General features: G+C 39.2%; 1 protein-coding gene and 1 pseudogene across 2 annotated transcripts in view; both read left to right on the top strand.

Moving 5' to 3' along the window:
• The first annotated feature begins 253 nt into the window (after positions 1 to 253).
• Positions 254 to 22,635, top strand: part of SCARB2 (scavenger receptor class B member 2) — a 59,473-nt gene continuing 37,091 nt past the window's right edge. Inside the window, exon 1 of the mRNA XM_079152738.1 lies at positions 254 to 504. Within this exon, the coding sequence (XP_079008864.1) occupies positions 388 to 504 (117 nt within the window). The 5' untranslated portion in view covers positions 254 to 387. The remainder of the gene's footprint in view (positions 505 to 22,635) is intronic.
• Positions 13,420 to 22,632, top strand: LOC306669008 (lys-63-specific deubiquitinase BRCC36-like; annotated as a pseudogene). Its single transcript has one exon. The product of its transcript is annotated as a lys-63-specific deubiquitinase BRCC36-like (transcript).

Consider the following 22,635-nt stretch of genomic DNA (forward strand, 5'->3'; position numbering starts at 1 on the left):
CGGCCTCTCCTCCGCCCCGCCCGCTTCCCCGCGCAGTCGCCGGCGGTCGCCTCCCCGCTTTGCGGCGAGGCCGACCGGGAGGCGTCAAGGCTCTGCAAGCTCCCTCCACCCTCCTGAGCTGTCCCAGCGAGAGAAACCGAAACCAAGCCCGTTCTTCACCCCGCGGTCCCGTCTGCCTTGTGCTCGGAGGGCCGCGCTCGGCCAGCGGAGGAGCGGACACCGCGCACCGCCCAGGCAGCGCCGCGAGCTGGGCACCGGAGAGCGCGGGCGCCAAAGGGTCCCGGGTCTTCTCACCGCGACTGCGGAGGCCGTGGCGGCTGCTCCTCCCTCCTCACAGTTGGGTAGCAGGCGGGTGCGGCCTGACCCGGCCCGTGAGCAGCGCGCAGAATGGGCAGATGCTGTTTCTACACGGCGGGGACACTGTCCTTGCTTCTGCTGGTGACCGGCGTCACACTGCTAGTGGCCCGGGTCTTTCAGAAGGCCGTGGACCAGACGATCGAGAAGGTGAGAGGGGCAGGTGTGTGTGTGTGTGTGTGTGTGTGTGTGTGTTTCCAGGACATTTCGCACCGTGGGCCGTGTGCAGGGAAGACCTGCACTCGGTCAAACCCTCCGGACTGAAACACTCCTTTCTTTCTGTGCTTCATAGAGAGGGTTAAAGGATGGCGAGGAATGCAGATGACTGTGTTCCCTTCAATAATAATAAATTAGACTGTGACTCTTGACTTTTAAAAAACGCTTGCGCTTATATTGTCATTTGTATTTCTTCCCACCCGCTTCCCACACCCCAATCTCTGTCGGAACCAAACTGTTTTTCTGCTTCAAGAAGAACTAAAACGAAATGAAAGACACCACAGAAGAGTCAGGTTATGTTAGCTGCTTGCTTGGTCTTTGAAGTGGTGTGGGGCTGGGGATGAGAAGTGGGTGTGTGATCTATTGTGTTCTTGCTTTCCTGCGCTGGGCAGGGCGGTTGATAGGCAGGCCAAGCCTTTGGGCTAGGTGACATTTCATCCATCACAATCTGCTTAGAAGGACTTAGCGGCTTTGTATCTCCTACGGACAGCCTGTATCGCCTTGTCTCACTGTCATTCTTGCCTTTTTCAGACAGCCACCACTTTCAGGCACAGTTGCATTTAGGTCCCTAAAAGAATTTGGACCTGTCTCTCCCCTTGCATGCGTGGGCTGCAAAGCTAGTCATGTCAGGAGCCCTCTCCATCCTTTGATTTCACTGGTCATTTTTTTCCTCTGCCCTTTCACCCACATCCACCAAGCCACGTGGAAAAAGGAACAAGAGAAAGTTACTGTGATCAATTTTTCCTTTAAAAAAAAAAGTCACTGGAGCAGCCTTTCTTTTTAGCAGCAACATCTTTATACCTCATTTCTTCCAGTAATCTACACTTGTTATCAGCTAGATTAAAAAAAAAAAAAAAAAAAAAAAAGAGTACAGACCTTGTTGAGTCACTTTATTTCCTGGTTAGTAATGTTGTTTTATTCCAGATGATAACAGACATCTTCCTTTAACAGAGGTTTTCAGAAGTAATAAATTACTTGGAATCTGGCAATTAAAGGCAGTTTTTAAAGAAAGTGCCATGGCAAAGCATCATTTAATTTTTCACAAGTTCATTGCCAAGGGAAGACAAGAACTACTGTTTGAACTTCTCAAAGACCATTCTTTGCCTGAGTACTGAGTTCAGGGACAAAATAAACCAAATCCTTTCTCCACTCTCCACATCCAAATCAAGATTTCACAGGATTTATTTGACAACGTAAACCCTTGCTTTGTGAATCTAGAGTTAAGCAATCTGATTTCAGGAGACCCAGATAGGATGAGTGATCTTCCCAGTTCCTTAGCTCTAGCCAGCCCTCAGATTCCCTGTGGGTCTCCATTTCATGTTGGCCAGGGGTTGGGGGTGGGGGTTGGGTTCCTGTAAGGGAGCCTAAGACCTAAGTTTGTATAGGTTTTTCCAATTGATTTTCTCCCTGAGGAATGGCCTCAGACTGATAAGTTACAGTACAGATTCGGGAATGTTGTAACTCTCAACCAGAGGTCACACCTTACCATTTTGCTCTTTCTAGGATAATCTGTAGGGTAGAAGGTAGTACAGGACAGTGGGGAAGAGTAAGGACTTTGCAGGCAAAAACTCCCAGGAATGAATCCTGGCTTCAGGTACTAATTGGATGACCATGGGCTAGTTGTTTAATCTTTCTTCATTCATGTTTCCCTATCTATAAATGAAGATAATAACAACTGATGTATATAGAAAGATTGCAAGAATTATTCAAGAAAATGGATATGATTTTTCTGGGATATAGTTAGCACTTAATACATGATAGCAATTTTGTTTTTATTAGAAGCCACACAATGAAAATGTACATGAGATTGGGAGTCAGACACACTGTGTTCATATCCTAAATTTGCATTTTCAAGTTTTTCCTTTGGGCAACTTTTCTGAGCCTCAGTTTCATTACTTGTAAAAGTGGGGATGAGAGATGTTAGCTATTTTGGACATGGTGGTATATTTACTGTGGAACTCATGAAGCTTAAGCTTTGGATCCCTTACTTGCACAGGCCCTTCCAAAGCCCTGTACCTAATTCTGTATCCCAATTTTTTCTCCTAAGAAGGACTCCTCAATTTATATAAGCTTCAGGACCCCCAAAATCTGGATCTGCCTCTGTGTGTGTAGTATTGTGGGGCTAAATGTAGAATAGTTACATAGTGTCAGGCAAGACTAATAGTTACTAAGTGTCAGGTGACTAATATAGGGTAGTCATCATAGTTCCACTAATATTCTATTATTAATATTAATAATTCTTTCATAACTTGACTATAATATAGTTGTAATTGAATCCACTATGATATTGCTAGTTCTAGTTTTTTCATTTGAAGATTGCCCATTGAAAAAAAGGAGAGGGAAAAGGAATGGAATTCAAATGCATAGTTTGGCTAATTGTGAGAAGTAATTCCTGTAAGAATAATTTGTCCCAAGTGATCATTGTCCTTGTGCTCTGCAATGACCAGAGGTGACTGAAGGGGGGTTTTTATGTTGGCCAGTAACTATAGGGGAAAAAACTAAAATACTCTTGTACCAACAGCTGTGTTGGCTCACTAGGGACTGCCTTGTATTGGGCAAGCTCTATAATGGTTGCTGTTCAATGTTCTCATTTGTAAAAAAAGTCTTTGTAGTACCTTCCTCCTTTTGGGTCCATACCCATTTCCTGGGATACATAAGGCATTAATGAGAGCTTTTTTATCAAGCACTTGAACTTTCCTGAAGATCTAGTGCAGAGAACCAGCAGACCCTTTTCCTCCTACAAGTCTGAAGGGAGAATTTTATGTTGTATTTCATTTAGTAGCACAACCAATTGTCTTGGCACCTTATAGCACTTATAGCAGTATAGGGACATAATAAATGCTCGCTGTTTCATTTTTAAATTTTATTCTCAGAGCTCTGCACATGCTAAGCAAGCCTTCCACAACTGAGCCACTATTGTCTCACATTTTATAATTTTTTTTTTTTTTTTTTTTTTTTTTTTTTTTTTTTTTTTTTTGGTTTTCTTCGGGGGAAAGGTACTGGGGATTGAACTCAGGAGCACTCAGCCATGAGCCACATCCCCAGTCCTATTTTGTATTTTATTTAGAGACAGGGTCTCACTGAGTTGTTTAATGCCTCACTCTTACTAAGGCTGGCTTTGAACTTGCAATCCTCTTATCTCAGACTCACATTTGATAGTTTTAATGGAAAGAAGAGTGTCCTGAGAAACAGCAGAACTAGACTCAAATCCTTTTTTGTCACCTACAAATACTTGGATTATGTTGAGTAAGCCAAATAGCAAGTTTTTTTAAAAAAAAAATTTATGTATAGTTATACATGACAATAGAATGTATTTCAGCAGAATATACATACACAGAGTATAACTTATTCTATTTAGGTTCCCACTCTTGTGGTCATACGTGATGTGGAGTTACCCTGGTCATGTATACAAATACAAGGCTAGGAAAGTTATGACCGATTAATTCTACTGTCTTTCCTCTTCTTCTCCCCACCCTCCCTTGTTGTGGTTTAGCATCCACAAATCAGAGAGAACATTGGACCTTTGGTTTTTTTGGGGATTGGCTTATTTCACTTAGCATGATATTCTCCAGTTCCATCCATTTACCAGCAAATGCCATAATTTCATTTCTCTTTATGGCCAAGTAATAGTGCATTGTGTAGATATACCACGTTTTCTTTATCCATTTATCTGTTGAAGGACACTTTCAACAATGTTTCCATAGCTTGGTTATTATGAGTTGAGCTGCTATAAACATAGATGTAGCTCCATCACTGTAGTGTGCTGTTTTTAAGTCCTTTGGGTATAGACCGAGGAGTGGGATAACTGGGTCAAATGGTGGTTCCATTTAAAGTTTTCTACGGAATCTCTATACTGCTTTCTGGAGTGGTTGCACCAATTTTCAGTCCCACCAGCAATATACGAGTGAACATTTTTCCCCACATCCTTGCAAACCTTTATTGTTCCTTGTATTCTTGATAATTGCCATTCTGACTGGAGTGAGATGGAATTTCAGTGTAGTTTTAATTTGCATTTCTCTAATGGCTAGAGATGTTGAGCATTTTTTCATGTATTTTTTGACCATTCATATTTCTTCTTCTGTGAAGTGTGTGTTCATTTCCTTTGCTGATTTATTGATTGGGGTAAGTTATTTTATATTTATTTTTCAATTAAAAAATTTTCCCAATAGCAAATCCTTTAACCCTGAAAGTCTCAGTTTTCTCATTTTGAAAATGAGGATAATAAGAATACCTTGGGTTGTCAAAGAATGAAATAAAATTATTTCTGTAAAGCACCCAGCTTAGTGCCTCATACAATGCCAGAACATTAACACTCATTATTATCTTTAGCTATAGGTTTTTTTTGTTTTGTTTTTTTTTTTTTTCTAATATTGGGGATAAAATCCAGGGGCACTTTACCGCCGAGTTACATTCCAAGTCCTTTTTATTTTATTTTTTTATTTATTTTATTGTTTTTGAGTCAGGATCTCACTGAGTTGCTGAAAGTCTCGCTAAGTTGCTGAGGCTGGCTTCTAACTTGTGATCCTCTTGCCTCATTCTCCCAAGTCTCTAGGATTACAGGTGTGTGCCACCACACCCATCTCATCTGTTAATTGAAGTTTCTATAGTAACTCAAATTCCTTCTACCTCCAAATATCTGATATTCTGTAATACAGGCACAGTGCCTTTTATTTAGGGGCAGCTGTGTACCTCAGAATAGTAAATTTGACCTCCTGATTCCTACAGACTTGTTGACAGTTTGAACATTTAACAGAAATGGGGGTGTAGAATTAGCCTAAGTCAGATCTGGCTAACAAGGAATGGACTGGCAAGAAAACCAGCGAGAGGAAAAGAGAATTCATATCCTTTACCTCTTCTTCACAGGCCAAGGCAGGGCACAGTATTAGGTCTCACAAATGGGATGAATAGGACAAACACGCTTACTCTTCACCTGGATAGAGGCTTTGGGCAAATGAGTAGCAGCTGGCCTCCCTGGGAGCATAGCAACTTTGGAGCTGTTCTGTTGATGCCTCAAGAGATAAAATAGAATCAATCTTAACCAATTAGCTTTGATTCATGAATATATAGAGTCTTCTTTTTTATTTCCCTTTTTAATTTTTTCAAAGACTTCTTTTTTAAAGTAAAATCAGAACAATTTTATTGCTATATATGTAAAGAAAATCAACTATATATTATCCTAAAGGGCTCCTTCCTCAGTATGTGCCTTATCTCCTGGGTTGCTTCTATTCAAAGCTAATCATGCATTGCAATTTTTCTTAATCAGAAAAAAACTCAGAGATCATTTAATCTATTATTTGCATTCAAGCAAAGTGAGGCCCAGGGGAAGTAAGTACTTTACCTACAGCCTAATGGAGAGGTAGGTATAGAGTTAGGCATGCGTGCTGGGTCTCCTGATACTAAACCCATGTTCCCCACCTCAAGGATGGCCACATTTTCCATTTGCCCAGGATCGTGCTCTTTAAGACTCATGCTCTTTAAGAGCTGTGTCCTATTCAAGCTAGCTCAAGCAAGATAAAACTTTTTTTTTCTTTTTGTAAAGCTGGAAGGGGGAGCCCTTAGAAACCTAAGGGTGAGAAGGACAGCACATTAAGTCCTCCTGAGAGTACAGTAGAAATTGGAAAGTCAGCAGGAACCAGGCACACTCTCCCATTCTTTCCTTTCCTTTCTCTACCAACCAGCTTCCTCTGCTTACTCATCCTGCCATAGCTGTTTATGCATCTGGGGCTTCTCAAGCCCCACCTTTGTGTGGCTTTTCAGCTGCTGAGATTTTCGTAGATGTGCCTCATCACTTAGTTTCTCCTTTCCAGGTTTATATCAAAGCGATGTTATCGACTCAGCACAAGCAGAAATCAGAGAGCTACACAGGCAATAGCATTTATTTCCTTGCAAGATTCTTCTCCTAAGCAAAATTATTCATCTCTTCCCTGGCTTCTAGAAATATGATCTTATGATAGCACAATCATAGTATGTTTCTTTCAGCTTCTTATTATTCCACCTTGACCACAAATGCACCCATTATTAATATTTATGATGATGGAGTAGACCAGTAATTCTCAGTGTAGTCCCTAGACTCAAGGAGTTGCATCAGAATCACTTGTGAAAATATGGAAAATATCAGACTCTGCCCAGACCTGCTGAATCAAGTTAAGGAGCTAACCATGAAATCCATTACAAGTTTGGATTGTGATTATTTTTAGCCCATGTCTTCATTTCTTGAGACAGGGATTCTAGTTGAGATATATATTTTTAAATATATTTTTTAGTCGTCAATGGATCTTTTATTTTATTGATTTATATGTGGTACTCAATATAGAACCCAGGGCCTCACACATGCCAGGCAAGCACTCTACCTCTGAGTCACAACTCCAGCCCCTAATAATTACTATTATTCTGCAAAATTTACATTAAAGCAGAGATTTACATTAAAGCAGAGATTGTGGTGAGGAGAAGTTCTTGCCTATGAAAATCATTTTGCTTTAATTTTGTTTAATAAAGTGTAAGATTTCAGTCTGTCAGGCCACAGTAAAGGGGCCATCTGTTCTGCCAGACATTTGCTTGTTTCCTGGAGAAGAATCAGCAGGTGGAAATAAGCTCATTAATGATAACATATGAAGTTGGCCAAGTGAGTAGACATTTGTGTCCTTTATTTTCAAGGTATCTACTATACATACTCAATACACTGAGGAAGGGACTGTTTTTAATCAGAGATGGTAACTAAACTAAAGCATCCAAAGGAAAATAAAGGCTATTTAGACTGTTTGCTTTCCATTTCTAAAAGCACTTTTAGGTATACGCTTTGGCAGTCATTCATTTATTTAGCCAGTCTTTACAGAGTGTGTATCATTTGCAAGGCAGAGTGGATCTAATAGTGAACAAGACACAGTGCCCCCCACCCCCCTACAGACTTTATAATCCAATTCAAGTTTTCTTGCTTCTGTCTTCTTTACCCTCTGAAAAAGTATTGAGAACCCCAAAGACTTTGTTTCTGTGGGTTATATCCATTGAGTTTACAATATTAAAAATTAAAACTGATATTTTTCAAGATTTTTTTTTTAAAACAGAAGAACACACAAGTATATACTCCATTAGCCATTAGATCAGGGAAAACTTACATGTCAGGTAGCATCCAGAAAACCCCACTCTACACTCAGAATGGGAGTGAAAAAGGCAAACACTGTCTCAGTGTTAACATAGTTTTGACTTTGTGGAACCCCCTGAGAGGGTCTTAGGGGACCCTAGGGGTTCACAGACCACACCGATCCAGTTTTCATTTAACTATGTTGATTTTTTGAATATTTTTAAAAATACATAATTTCCTTGCCTTATATTTCTGTAAGACCAATTTGGAAACTATATTACTAATATTTTCAAACCACCAGAATTTTGTTAGTGTCTTATTCATTGACTATCCTTCAAGTGTCCCCAGGAACTCAGTGTTAAAAACAATAGTTTGGGCCACCAGTGCTTCAGATTCTGCAAATCTCCTGTCTTTACCTATGTGCTGATCAAACTAAATGAGAATACCTGCATCTCTATAATTGAATTTCAGTGATTCCTTTCTAGCCTCAGCCCTGTAAGAATTTTCAATGCATGTGACATCATTTATCATTTTTTTCATTTATCATTTTAAACTAGTTTGAAATCTCTTTCTGAAGGTAGAGATCCTATCTTATTTAATTCTATATCATCTTCTCATATTGTCAAATGAAATACCTTATACAAAATAGATGGTCAGGGGTTGGGTGTGTAGCTCGGTGGTAGAGCACATGCCTAGCATACTTGGAGACCCAGCACTGGGGAAAAAAAAGGTCAATAAAAATTATTGGCTGAATGGAAGGGTGGATGGATGGATGGAATTTATGTCTTTGGGAATGATTTTGTTGCATGTTATTGTTTAGCTTTACATTTTGTCCCATTCTGTAGGACATTGTTCACATATTTGCCTCTTGAATGGTTTATACTTTTAAAATTGGGAAACTTTGTTGGGTCTGGTGGCACATGCATGTAATCCTACCTACACGGGAGGCTGAGACAGGAGAATCACAAATTCAAAGCCAGCCTCAACAACTTAGCAAGGCTGTCTCAAAATAAAATTTTAAAAGGCTGGGGATGTAAAAAAAAATTCAGACTTGTTAAAACACTGGGGCTATATCCAGAGGTGGAGTGCTTGCCTGGCACATGTGAGGCCCTAGAGGTTTAATCCCCAGGAGATTGGGGGTGTGGGAAAGGAAATTTCACTCAATGATCCGTATTTCTAGCTTCTCTTGGAACCTGTGGATGAATTCTCAGCAGTACTGGCCCCACCAAGTCCTGCATGGCAATAGTCCATGTTGAATAGGGACCAGCCTTTACTGGGGACCTGCGTTCCCTGTTCTGTGCTGTCTTAAACCATTTGAGTTGCTTTTGCAAAATGCCAAAAACTGAGTGGCTTATAAATGATAGGAATGTATTTCTTATGGTTCTGGATGCTAGGAAGTCCAAGTCAAGGCACTGATAGATTTGACATCTGGTGAAAGCCCACTTCCTCATAGATGGAAGTCTTCTCAAAACTTCACAAAGTGAAAGGGGCAAATGAGCTCTCTGGAGTCTCTTTTATAAGGGCGCTGAATCCCATTCATGAAGGCGCTGGTCTTATAGACCCAATTACTTCCCAAAAGTCCTACCTTCTAACACCAGTACCCTGGGGGTGAGGATTTCCACATGGACATTTAGGAGGGACATAGACATTCCTATCACAGCACGTACTGTCATTCACACCCCCATTGGATCCCAATGCCCTTCTCATCGTGCTTGCTCAGTAGAAAATATCTCTCTGTATCTGATCTTGTTTACCAAAAGAAGGAAGTGGAAAGATAGCTTGAGAGAGTCCCTTGTTTAACAAAAATGGGACAGGGCATGTTTCTACATAGAAGTAAATTCTTTCATCCATCCATCTGACCTAGGTCTTCAGTGCTGATTTTCAGATCCTTTCCAGAAAGAATGAGGCACATTGCCCTTGTTATAGCAATGTCATCACTCATCACAAGTCCCACTTTAAAAAATTTATTCACTTTTAATTGACAAGTAAAAAAAAATGTATATATTTATGTATACAACATGATGTTTTGATACGCATTTACATTGTAGAATGACTAAATCCAGTTATTTAACATGTGTTATTTCATATTCTTATCATTTTCTGTGGTGAGAACTTAAAAGCTACTCTCAACAATTTTGAAAAAGTTACACATACAATACATTGCTATTTAGCTATAGTCACCATAATTTATAATAGATCTCTTGAACTTATTCCTTCTAAATGAAATTTTGTGTCTTTTTCAATCCCCCCCCATGCTTGCACATCCATTTTAAGGGATATCTTCATTTTATACTTAACTTCTGATAATCAGTAGTGGAAGGAAGGGGGGGGGGGACATAGGTATCAATAAGTAGGTAAGGAACACATTCCACAGTTCAACTTTAAGAGATATAATCATAAACAAACAGGTTGTAAAAAGAGACTGGCTGCATAAGTTACAGCAGAACCTGGGCATTGACCCATGGCCACATTTCTTCTTTATTCACATCTTAAAATTCTTTTTCTCGCTCACTCTCTTAAAGTTTAAGTTCCCTTCTGGTAGCTGCTTTTTCGCCCTTTAGACTGGCAGTTCCTAAACTTGGCTGCACATTTGTTATCACCTGAAATCTCTAAAATCATACCCTAGTGGGTATTTCATGGCAGGAGGATTTGGGGGATAGCAATTCCTCCATATAGTCCTGTATGGACTTTATAGACAGAGTAGCAGCTCATTCATGAACTAGCCTTTGAATCTGAACTATCAGATCTCATTAGCCAAAATCATGACAGTTACAATTAAAGCCAAATGAATTAAACAACAATGATACAAAAATAACGAATGCCAATATACTTGAACCTAGGTTAAAATAAGTATAGAATGTTAATGGCAGCTTATTTCTTTTAGGACAACAGAGAATAAATGTTTAGTGGACATTTCTTAAATAACTACAAGAGTCTGTTTTGGGTTTGGTTAATTCAGGGAGAAATTTTTAAAAGCAAGACAATAGATGTTTTTATTTTTGGCAAGTTTTATTCATCTGGAATCCAATAAGATCCATTTATACACTATTCAGGTTCTCAATGTTGATCTGCATCACCTCTGGGTGAATTTAGACTGCGTAAATGGCAACATGGATGTATAAATTGTGTTTAATTATTAAGTCATTCTGTTGCCCTTAAAGAAGGACTAGCGGTGCTCTTGAGTCATGAAAGTTTCCTTAAAAGTATTGCTGATTCCCATCAAAAGTCTAATGCAATTCCCTAAGTGCTTATTTTTATCATTTGCAAGTGGCTTATACCAGGACAACTTGTTCAACAACTCTTGTGGCATTAACTTCCTGAAAGGTCATCGTCAGGCCAACTTGGAGGTGATGTGCCTTATGGCTGTATTAAGTCATGTCAGAGGTCAGCAGTGGAAGCTCATCCAGCCTGTATCTGATCTACCTCCTACACCTCAGGCCTCAGCCTGGCCAGTGACTCCCTGCCCACTGTCATGCACTCATGGAGGTTATCATCAGTCCTGCCTCTCATCTGTTTTCTATCCACTCAAGTTTAAGATTATGCTGGTGGAAATTTTACTTTTATTTTCAAACAGTCTGGCTTCATACATGATCAAAAATATACTTTTGTAGTAATCCAAGATGCTATTTTGCCACTACTAAATAAGCAAAAATTTCTAAACATTTTTTAAAATCAGTATTGATGTGGAGATGCTGAGGTATTTGCTCATACACTGTTTTCTGAAAATAACTGGGCAGTCTTTAAAGGCTCATCTATTTTGACAACTTTGACTCATTAATTCTAAGAGATTAATCAATGACTTGGACAAAGATATTCAAGAACATTCGCTGTAGTATGAAAAAAACACTGTCCAATAATAAGAAAACCACTAAACTGATTTATCACTGCAGTGGAAACATATAGATATTAAAATAATATTTTCAAAAACTAATAATAAAGATAATCATTTATGAAAGGTGAGTAAATATTGATATGGAATAATACATATCTTATGATCTCCATTTTAACCAAAATACACATATGTACTTAGATAAAAGTACCAGAGAGAAACAAATCCACATATCAATAGTAGTTAGCATGTATCACGGGGCAATTAAATTTTCTTCCTTTTACTTGTTGTCCAAATTTTCTACAATCAGCAAGATGGAGTGGGTAGGGAGAGGAGGACAGAGTAACATTGATTTAAGGTAACAACCATCAGAAGCCCCACTTGTGAGTAGAGATTGAAAGCAGCACTTGACTTCTTTCATTTGCATTTGCAGTAATATTATTTGTGACTTTAACTGTCTCTTCTAAATATAATATGAGTATACAAACTCCCATTGATTGATAATTTATCATGGTACCTAGGTATTTTTATCTGATGAAAATACAATATTTTCTTGCTTATAAGTCAGTGGGACTTTTGTGTCTTTACCTAAACAGGTTTATGCCTGTCAGACATAGAAAACCCTCACTATATACATACTGACTGATTAACAGAAAAGTAAATTTTCAGAACAGATTATAAGTTTGGCTATTGACACTGCAAATTCATCACATGAATTGGTAATCATGCTAATATTGCTTTTATTGGTAGTCACAGTATTGTGCTTGGAAAAATTCACCATGTTTTGCTTGATTACAATTAGTGCCATCCAAAGTCACATGGTAAAATTGATTTAAAATCTTATGCTAATTTTTAAAATTGGTGTAATGAAGAAAACTCAGCTGATTACAAGGTTCGTCCCGTGGCTGTCACTGCAGCAGAATCCGTAGAGAAAGGGGATCAGTTGTTCCCAAGCCATGGTGTTAAGTTTAGGCTGGCACGGGGCTATGACTGGGGATACTGGCTCCTTGTATCTGACAGAATGAATGGCTTCCTGTGCCAGACATTCTCCAGGCCTAAGCTTAAGGTTATTATTTGTTAGTGTCCCAGTCCTTCCTTTGCAGAGCAAACTCCAGGAGTGCATGTTGAGTATCTGGGCCAGAGACTGAAAGTTTAAATCAAAACAGGGCACTCTTCTGGACTTTTACTTGTGGCATGAGGTAGGTTTTCTTTGAATACATAGCTTAAGAGGGGACTGAGCAGCCACCAGGAAGTTCTGGGATTCAGTTCACACTTTCTTAGTTCTTCATGGGTGGGGAACTGCCCACAGCCTCACACAGCTGCCCTCGTTTCCTTTCTTTGAAACATCAGGGTGACTCTCCAGGAAGTAGGAGATCAACTTATGGTTTTCCTGTAGTTTTGTGGTCCCTCCGGGATAGGGTTGCCAGATAAACTTCAAGACACACAGTTAAATTTGAATTCCCATTAATAACAAATGTTTTAGTGAGAGTATGCCTCCTGCATTATTTCTGTTCACTTTGAGTTATAAGTTGTTAATATCCTGCCATATTTATTTTGTCTCATATGCACTTTTTTTGGGAAGTTTTTAAATATAAGATACAGGCATCGTAACACTCTGCCCCTAAATCCTTTAGTATGCATCTTGGAGGGATTAAAGCATTTTTTTACATAACCTATGTAGTATTTGGGATATACTTATTCTAAACAATTATTTGTTGTTTACATGAAATTCAATTTAAACTGGACAATCTTTTTATTTGCTAAATCTGATGACGCTCAACAGGGATGCTGCTGGGTGGCCAAGCACAGGCTTTGCAACACTGCACACCTGGACTTTATCAAATTTGACTTAATTTATATATAAAATATTCATTTATATATAAAATATGTATAATATATATTTATACATATTTATTTATATATAAAATATATAATTTCTTTATTTATATATACAAGATTTATTTATAAAAGGCCAGAGAAAAATAAACCTACATGTTTATAGTGATAGCATGAACCACAGGGGAAATATTTTTCTTCTTTTTCCTGTGACTCTGAGTTGTCACGGCAAAGGAAAAGTATACAGAATTATACAAATCGAAAAAAATAGGAATTCTTATTTTGCGGGACCCGAATTAAAGCTCATAGATAATGTACATAAAGCCCCTAGGACAACCCCTAACTCTAGCAACTGGCAAGTGGTACTGATGGTGACTATTCTGAGCCTAAAGTCAGGAGAAGATAAAAATAAAGATGCAACTGTTTTAGAAACGCTGGCAGCTGTATTTACAACTTCCCTCCCTGCTCTCATTCCCCTCTCCCGGCGTACTTGGGGGGGAAGGGCGGAGGGGGGATGCGCGCGTGCGCAGTGCGCGCACCAGCTCCCAAACCCGGAGCCCTGGGTCTACCCCGGGTTTAGAGAAGGTTCCGCGACGACCATCCAGCCGCGAGGTGGAGGAAAAGAGACATAAGTGCAGAAGAATCACCACTGTTGAGGGGGAGATTGGAATGGAATAAAAGGAGGTTGGAGAGTTCGTTGGATGCCGCCGACTCACGCAGGAAGCTCCCAGGGCAGAGAACTACCACGAGAGGCGGCCGGCCGGGGAGAGCCACCGGAACAGAATCTGCAGCCGGCTGTGACTCTGACCCGCCGTCAAGGACTGTTTTCTTATTGTGAATAGTGTTTTAATCTGACTTGTTTGGTTAAGGAGTCGAGTCTACCAAATGTTTATTTCTATCCTAAAAGTTGGAGGGAAGAGTTCAAGCCAGACTGTTTATAGATGCCTGAACGGCATAGCGTACCCCCTTCTCTGGAAATGGTTTTACCTTCTTTCCTCCCTTCCTTCTGGAAACTTCCCAATGTTTTTCTTTGGACTTTTGGTTGCCTAGGAGCTGTATGAAAACCAAAAGATAAACCTGAGCAGTTCACTCACACTTGCTGGTTCTCCTGAAGTCATAATTCTGAGTTGGTTATCCTTAACAAAGAAAGGAGATCTAAAGTCCTGTCTCCCTGTAAAATTAATTCCTCATGCGCTGTGAACCCCGCTGATCACTGTCTGATTCCACCACTTGCAGCAGCGTCCACCCTAATTTTCCTCACACCCTGTTCTTCTGGCCCTGTTAACTTCTTCCTGTAAACAGACAAACTCTTGCCTAACCTTGAGATTCCTGGAGATATCATTGTCAGAACTGTCTCCCAACTACGAATCGTTCCATTTCCCTTTGCAATAATGCTTTCAAGTAGTCTCTTCTCGAAGTCAGATTTGGTTTTCATTTGACACTCCTGACCATGTGCCACCTGCCTATGTTGAGATGACACAGGAAGGAGTTGTAGAAGATTAGACCAGTATAAATGGGAGGAGGGGTGGACTAGGAGCATAAGGATTAACTGAGATGAGCTGTGTGTGTATCTCTGGACGTAATTGCAGTTCTTAGTAAATGATTGTGGTCTTGGTTGTTACCACCTTCAGGTTGGGGTTGAGAGGATTTCAGGGCATGGTCTGAAGAAGAAGAAAATAAACAAAAGCTAATCATGTGAGTCTGCTGAAATATAGGCAATTCAGCAAATGTGAAACCGTAAAAGAGAGGGGCAGGAATCATTAATCATGGTCCTCTCTTCCAGCCCAGTTTAGGTTGAAACAACAAAGTATTAACATGAGATTAGAAATAGGGGCTGGAGTGCAGCTCAGTGGTAAAGCTTTTGTCTAGCACGCTTGGCCCTGCTCTCTGTGTGTGTGTGGTGGGGGGATCTCCCCCCCATAATCAGAAGGTGGAATAGGAAAGAATGACTAAGAAAATTTAGAGTTCATAGGTTAGAGCAAAAAGCAAGCATTAAAATTAAAAAGACCTCATAGAAATAAGCAACATACTTAATGATCTGTGTTAAAAGTAAAAAGCAGATGTAAAGCATGCCTATATGGGGACAAGATAAAGTGAAAACATTAAGATGGGGAAATAAAGATAATTTAAAGATTTTAAAGTTTTAGTTACCCTAAAAATAATTGTGCCTTATCTTTTTTTATTTAAGTGAAAATCAGATTTATAAAATGTTACTGATAAACACTAAAGGAAGAGAAGGAATGGAAACAGAGAATTGATTCATTCTAGTCTTTCCTTTGTCTTTAGAAAACAAGGTGAGCCTAATGCTCCTGTGCTCGGCTCTCCAGAGGCCCCAGGAGCAGCCACCCACCGCTGCACTTCACCATTTCTTTTCCTATTACTGTCAGGGTGGTTGATTTAGCATTCTGTGTTCCTTGCTGATTCTTCTGGACACTTATCACAGTGTATGCAGAATCTTGTTTAAGAAAATCTCCTGAGGTGCTGGGTGCCGGAGAAGCTGTTGCTGGAGCGCCCAACCGGTTGGTCAGGTCGAAGTGGGCCCGAGGCGAACCTGAACAGGGTTGGATCAAGATGGCGGTGCAGGTGGTACAGGCGGTGCAAGTGATTCATCTCGAGTCTGACGCTTTCCTAGTTTGTCTCAACCACGCTTTGAGCACAGAAAAGGAGGTGGTGATGGGGCTGTGCGTAGGGGAGTTGAATGATGACACAAGGAGTAATCCAAATCTGCATATACTGGAACTGAAATGCGCACAATTGCTGAAAAGGTGGACACCGTCAGAATTGTTCACATTCATTCTGTCATCATCTTGTGACGTTCTGATAAGAGGAAGGACCACGCAGAAATTTCTCCAGAGCAGCCGTCGGCAGCCTCAACAGAGGTGGAGAGGTTGGCTAAATTAACAGGTCACCCCATGAGAGTTGTGGGCTGGTATCATTCCCATCCTCATATAACTGTTTGGCCTTCACATGTTGATGTTTGCACACAAGCCATGTACCAGATGATGGATCAACATTTTGTAGGACTTATTTTTTCCTGTTTCATAGAGGATAAAAACACAAAGACTGGTCGGGTACTCTACACTTGCTTCCAATCCATACAGGCCCCAAAGAGCTCAAAGTATGAGAGAATTGAAATTCCAATCCATATTGTACTTCATGTCACCATTGGGAAAGTATGCCTTGAATCAGCAGCGAAGCTGCCCAAGACCCTATGCCAGGACGAACAGGATGCATATAGGAGGATTCACAGCCTTTCACATCTGGACTCAGTAACCAAGATCCATAATGGTTCAGTGTTTACCAAGAATCTGTGCAGTCAGATGTCAGCAGTCAGTGGGCCTCTCCTACAGTGGTTGGAGGACAGATTGGAGCAAAACCAACAGCATTTGCAGGAGTTACAACAAGAAAAAGAAGAACTTATGCAAGAACTTTATTCCCTAGAATAAAGCAGGAGACAAAATGGGAACAGATGAAAATATCCACTGTAAAATTAATTAAGATAAATCAATTTTGATGAAGAAAAAGTTGGAGGACTCACGTGACCTGACTTTGACTTACTATAAAGCTACCGTAATCAAGATGTTAAAGTATTGGTAGAGGGATAGACACATAGAATAGTGGAACAGAAGAGAACCCAGAAATAGGCCCACATAAATATGCCAAACTAATTTGACAAACTAATAAAGACAATTCAATGAAGAAATCAAGCTGAAGCAACTGAATACACATTTTTTAAAAAAGAGCCTCAACCTAAACCTCACTAAAAGTTTCTATAAAAGTTATCTCAAAATGTATCATGGTTGTAAGCACAAGGCCCTGGGTTCAATCCCCAGCACCGCAAAAAAAAAAAAGTATCATGAATTTAAATATAAGATGTAAAGCTACAAAACTTGTAGAAAAAAATCATAGGAGAAAAATCTTCAGGAGACAAGTTCTTGAACTTCACTTCAAAAGCACAATCCATAAGAGAAAAAAGTTGATATATTAAGCCTCATGAAAAGTAAAAAGTTTGATTCTGTAAGAAATTTTTTAAGAATAATAAAATACAAGCTATCAATTGAGAGAAATTATTTGTAAACCATATAGTATCTAATCAATATGGACTTCTGTGCTCAAAACTCAAGAGTAAAAAACAGTCCAATTAGAAAATGAGCAAAAGATATGAATTAACACGTCATTGAAGAGGATATATGGATGGCAAGTAATCATGTAAAAAGATGTTAAACTTCATGAGTCTTCAGTGAATGCAAATTAAAACCACGATGATGTATGATGTACACACTTTTTATAATGGTTAAGGAGAAAAATTGTGTTGAGGATTCAAACTGTCCTCATATATTCATGATAGGAATGTGAAATGGTACAGCCACTCTGGAAAAGAGTTTGGAAATTTCTTATGAAGTTAAACATACTTAACCATACAATCCAGCAGTTGCCTTCCTGGACATTTATCCCAGAGAAATGAAAACCTATGTTGGCACAAAAACTCATACAACAATTTTCATACCAACTGTATTAATAATAGCCCCAAACTGGAAACAACTCAGATGTCCTGCAATGGGTAAATGGTTAAACAGATTATCCATATTGTGGACTACTACTCTGTAATGAAATGAACAATAACTTAAATGGACCTTAAATGAACAATAACTTAAATGGGGTATTGTGTGTGGTGAATGACAAAAAAAGAATCTCAAAAGTTCACATACTGTACAATAGTATTCATATAACATTATTGAAATTACAAAATTATAGAATGAACAGATTAATGGTTGCCAGGGACTAGATGGGGTATGGCATATGTGGGACTATACATGGATGGCACAAGGAGTTCCTGTTTTGTATCTTGATTGTGGTATTGAGTATATAAATCTATAACTATGCTAAAATTATATAGACCTATACACACATGGATGCGTGTAAAATCTGGTGAAACTTAATAAATTCTGTCGTCTACTTAAAAAATAAAAAGAAAAGAAAAACATCTGAGAATTATGCACCCCAAGAGAATGCTCAAATGTGAATCAGCCTGGTTAGCTCTCTGGTTTATCTTGCCTACTTTGACTTTAACATTTTCCTCTGTTTTCAGGAGAGAAATAAACATTTAGTAGACTTGACTCCCTAACTAAACAAGCAAATGAAAACATGAGTGATAACAATAAAAACAGCCCCTGTTGGCTTGCTAGAGACATGGCTTATGGCAGATTCTGCTACACCTGGGTTCTCCCCACTCTGCCTCCACCCTTGGCTTTTTCTGTCTGGCTGAAGGAATCTGATCAAGACTGTCTTCTCTTCCAACATTACAAGCAAAGTCAATGGAAGCTAGTGTCTGTGTTTTCTAGGATTATATTTAGTTGATTGAACAAATATTTCTCCAGGAAGGACACTGTCCTAGGTGTCCTGGTTGTCCTAGGTGCTGTAGGGAGTATTAAAGAAAGAAAAAAATAAAACAAAAGCCCTATTCTTTTTGTAGATAAGCACCTTTTGTTTTGAGACACTAACAGATAACTTAATACATTAACATACTAAATAGCTGCATTTTTCTTCCAATCTTAGGTTGCTAAATTTATGTTTTGTGTTGATTCCTAGAAACTTCAATTTTTAAATGTTTTCTGTGCTAACCATTTCCCTCTAAGTGATTCCTGTATAATATGTCAGAAGGTTCAAAGGAAGGGAGAATGTGTCCTGTTGAGGGGCACTCAAGCATTTTGTGGAAGAGGAAAAATTATTGTCTTGCCCTTTTCTGGAACTTCATGGGAAAGAAGAAGAAACCCTTGTTTTAGTGAAATCAAACAACTTTTTAAATATGCATGGGTCTTCAAAATCCTTTAGAAGATAAGTAATACTATTTACACATGAGACCTTCTTATAAGTAACATATTAATCATGTGACAGGGCTGTTCTGAGGTGCTGTATGTGCACTTGATCATGGAGAGACTACCATATAACCTGTATAGTTAGAATGTGTAGTATATTATAAATATTTTATTAAAATGTTGTATGCAAGGTGGAATGAGAGAGTGGAGGAAAAGCTGCTCTTTGTTCCAGACCCAAATCTGACATAAGTAGATAAAGGCTGGGTACCTCTTATCAGCCCTGAGGACCCTTGCAGTTATGGTGTTTTCTTGCACTCTGGGCTTGAACTGGCTGTTCCTCTCTCCTCCTCACATAGATTAGACTTCTGTTTAGAAGGTAAGATAAAAGGTCAGAAAGCTCCTAACTGCCTTAAATGGTTGATGAAGTATCTCCACTCCTGGAACAGGAACTGATCAGTGTGTGGCAGAGCAGATGAGAAAGACTTGCCAAAGAGTTAATAGTGGGATCTTGGAAGTTGGAAGAACACAAAAGATTTCATGGTTTGCTTTTTTCCATCTCATCATCCTGATCTCAGCTCATCCCATCATTTTATCTATAAGATACCTATAAAAACCTATAAAAATTTTAGGACACTTATAAAATTGCCCAATTTAAGTTTTATAGGAATTCTGTAAATAGGACAATGGGACATAATGGGTTAAATCAGTTCATAAAGACAAAGAGTTTTTTTTTTTTTTTTTTTTTTTTTTTTGGTACTGGGATTGAACTCAGGGGCTCTCGACCACTGAGCCACATCCCCAGCAGCCCTATTTTGCTTTTTATTTCGAGACAGGGTCTCACTGAGTTACATAGCACCTTTAGCACTCCGCTTTTGCTGAAGCTGGCTTTGAACTCTCCAGCCTCCTGCCTCAGTCTCCACAACCACTGGGATTATAGGTGTACAGCATCACACCCGGCAAGACCAAGAATATTTCAACAACGACTTGTTTGGATAGAAAACCAAAGGTTGGACATTCCAAACTGATGCAAACCAAGAGTAATCCCCTCTATGAAATGGTCAAGTTGGGGGTGTGAATTTACTCAAGTCAGCCAGACAACTGGCCATGCTATGACTTTCCAGTTTTCTACATTTGTTTATTCCACAGTCACCTTTTTTTCTTCAGCAGAGATTCTTGGTATGTTTTCAGTTAAATAATAAAGCGGTGTCATTGAGTTTGCTTACAACATTGCTTCTTTTAATTTGGAGCCCTGGGCTACTCAAACGTGATATTCTGTCACATGCTTGTTACAGTACATTTTTAGCCAGTGGTTTTCTAACCTGTTCTGAAACTTGTCTCTAGTTATTGTCACTCAGAGCTTCATCATCAGAGGGAGTGACAGGAAGATCAGGGGCTGTTTTGCTTGCAATTTGATTCTTATTTTTTCACTAGCGTAAAAATATTGATATTGTATCAGTAGACCCCATTTTTCTTTCTCAGTTTTCTTTTTAAAATTTTCTCAATATTAATTTCCTTACTCATTATTTTTAAAGTTGGAAAATACAAAATCTCATCAAGGAGAAAATAACAGTGATCCAAATTCCCAACCTTTAAAGTTAATTACTGTTCTTTTTGGTTTATTTATCTTATCCTGCGCTTTTATCTTTGTGTTCTTCAATAACTTTTCCTATTAAATTACAGTTTTTCTCTTTCAACATATTGAAGACTGTTATCACTACTGGGTAATAGGAGCCTGCATGTTAGCTTTGGCCACTGTATTTATCAGGCTTATGTTATCAGGCAATTGTGAATAACATACAACACCTGAATATCATTGTCTTGTAAGTAACATCTGTTTCACCTCAGTAAGCATAGGCTGCCTGCAGTTCCAGCTTGACTGGCTGAGCTCAGCTAGGCTGACCTCTAGGCTTCTGGTCAACTTCAGGTCTGGTCTGCACATTCCCATTTTAGGATCTAGGCTGAGGATCAACAGCTGCCTGTGCCATACTCTTCTCTTGGCTGAGATGACATCTCCAAGATATCTGATGGAGAGGTGCCATGCATCTTAAGGCCTTAGCTTCAAATTGGTGCTTTGCCACCACCCACCCACATTGAGTTGGTGAAATCTTGTCAGTTGGCCTGGCCTGAAATCAGTGGGGTGGGAAGAATACTTTTGCCATGAGGGAACCATGACTATTCATTTGCTAAGGCTGCCATAATAAATACCACAGACGGGGTAGCTTGAACAACAGAAACTAAGAGGCCATTGTTTTGGACTAAGCTCCTGCACCAGGCCCCCAGAGACCAAACTAAAAATCAAAATGGAGCCATTCATAATAAAGTTAACCAACCAAAACTAAGTTATCTAATCTTCTGCAAAATAAAAAGAGAGGGAGAGAACCAAATTTCCTAGAACCTGAAGTAAATTGTTGTCAAAAGTGAACTTTTATTGGTCGATCTCCCTGCTCCTGCTTACAAGGAAAATAACAAAAATGACCAATCTACTTTATTATTCTTTGTTTCTGCTTCCTTCAGTCCTTTTCTGTGTATAATACCAATCTCCTCTGCTCAGCACATCAGAACTCTTATTCTGTTTTACAGCAAAGAAAGTCAAGTAAGATCTTTAAATTATTGTTTTTTTGTCCTTTGATAGCAGGATTCATTTCTTCTGAAACCTCTCTCCTTGGCTTGTAGATGGCCATCTTTTCCCTGTGTCTTCAGGTAATCTTTTGTCTGCATTTATCTATTTCCTAACTTCTTGGATTAGTCATATTGGATTATGGCCCAACCTTATGACCTTATGTAACTTTGGTTACCCCTCTAAAGACTCAGTATCCTTTATAGTTACATTTTAAGTCACTGGGAGTTAGAACTTCAGCATATGAACTTGGGGGTGATAGGGGTATGTAATTCAGCCCAAAATACCTGGCAAGGGTAGGAAGAAAAGCAAGGATTATGGACAAAGAAAACAGTCTACCATAGTCTCTTAACCTCAGTGAGGTTTGGTTTCCTTGTCTTTGAAACAGGGATAGGCATTTCTACTTTATGAATTTGTTGGGAATTTATACAAAAATGCATGTAACCCCCTGGTGAAGTGAGTCAGGATGAGTATGGTTTCATATCAACTTGAAAGACCCAAACTTGTCGTGGGCCTGTCTACTTGTTCTTGTCTCACCTGGGCAAGCTGGAAGTGTATGGTACTTTTCAGAAGAGGCTAAATTCTTCAGCAGCTGTACTGTCAGTGAAATCTTTGAAAATAACAAAGCCAAGTGGGGCATTAGGTTTTGGCAATGCCATGTTCCCACCCATGAGCTATGTCTCTAGCAATCTCCCTTTACAACAAATATTTATTGAAGATCTATGGCTTAATGGGAATATGGGCCCTCTTGGTGCAATGCATGGAACTGTTCTCAAGAGACTGCAGTTGAATGCCTGTGAATAATTAAAATAACTGATCTAGGACATCAAAGTAGGGTATATACTTCCTGCTTCATGTTCAAAGCCAATGGTCGTACAGTTTTGTAAAT

This window comes from Sciurus vulgaris (genome assembly GCF_902686455.1).
Source record: "Sciurus vulgaris genome assembly, chromosome: 9".
NCBI lineage: Eukaryota > Metazoa > Chordata > Mammalia > Rodentia > Sciuridae > Sciurus > Sciurus vulgaris.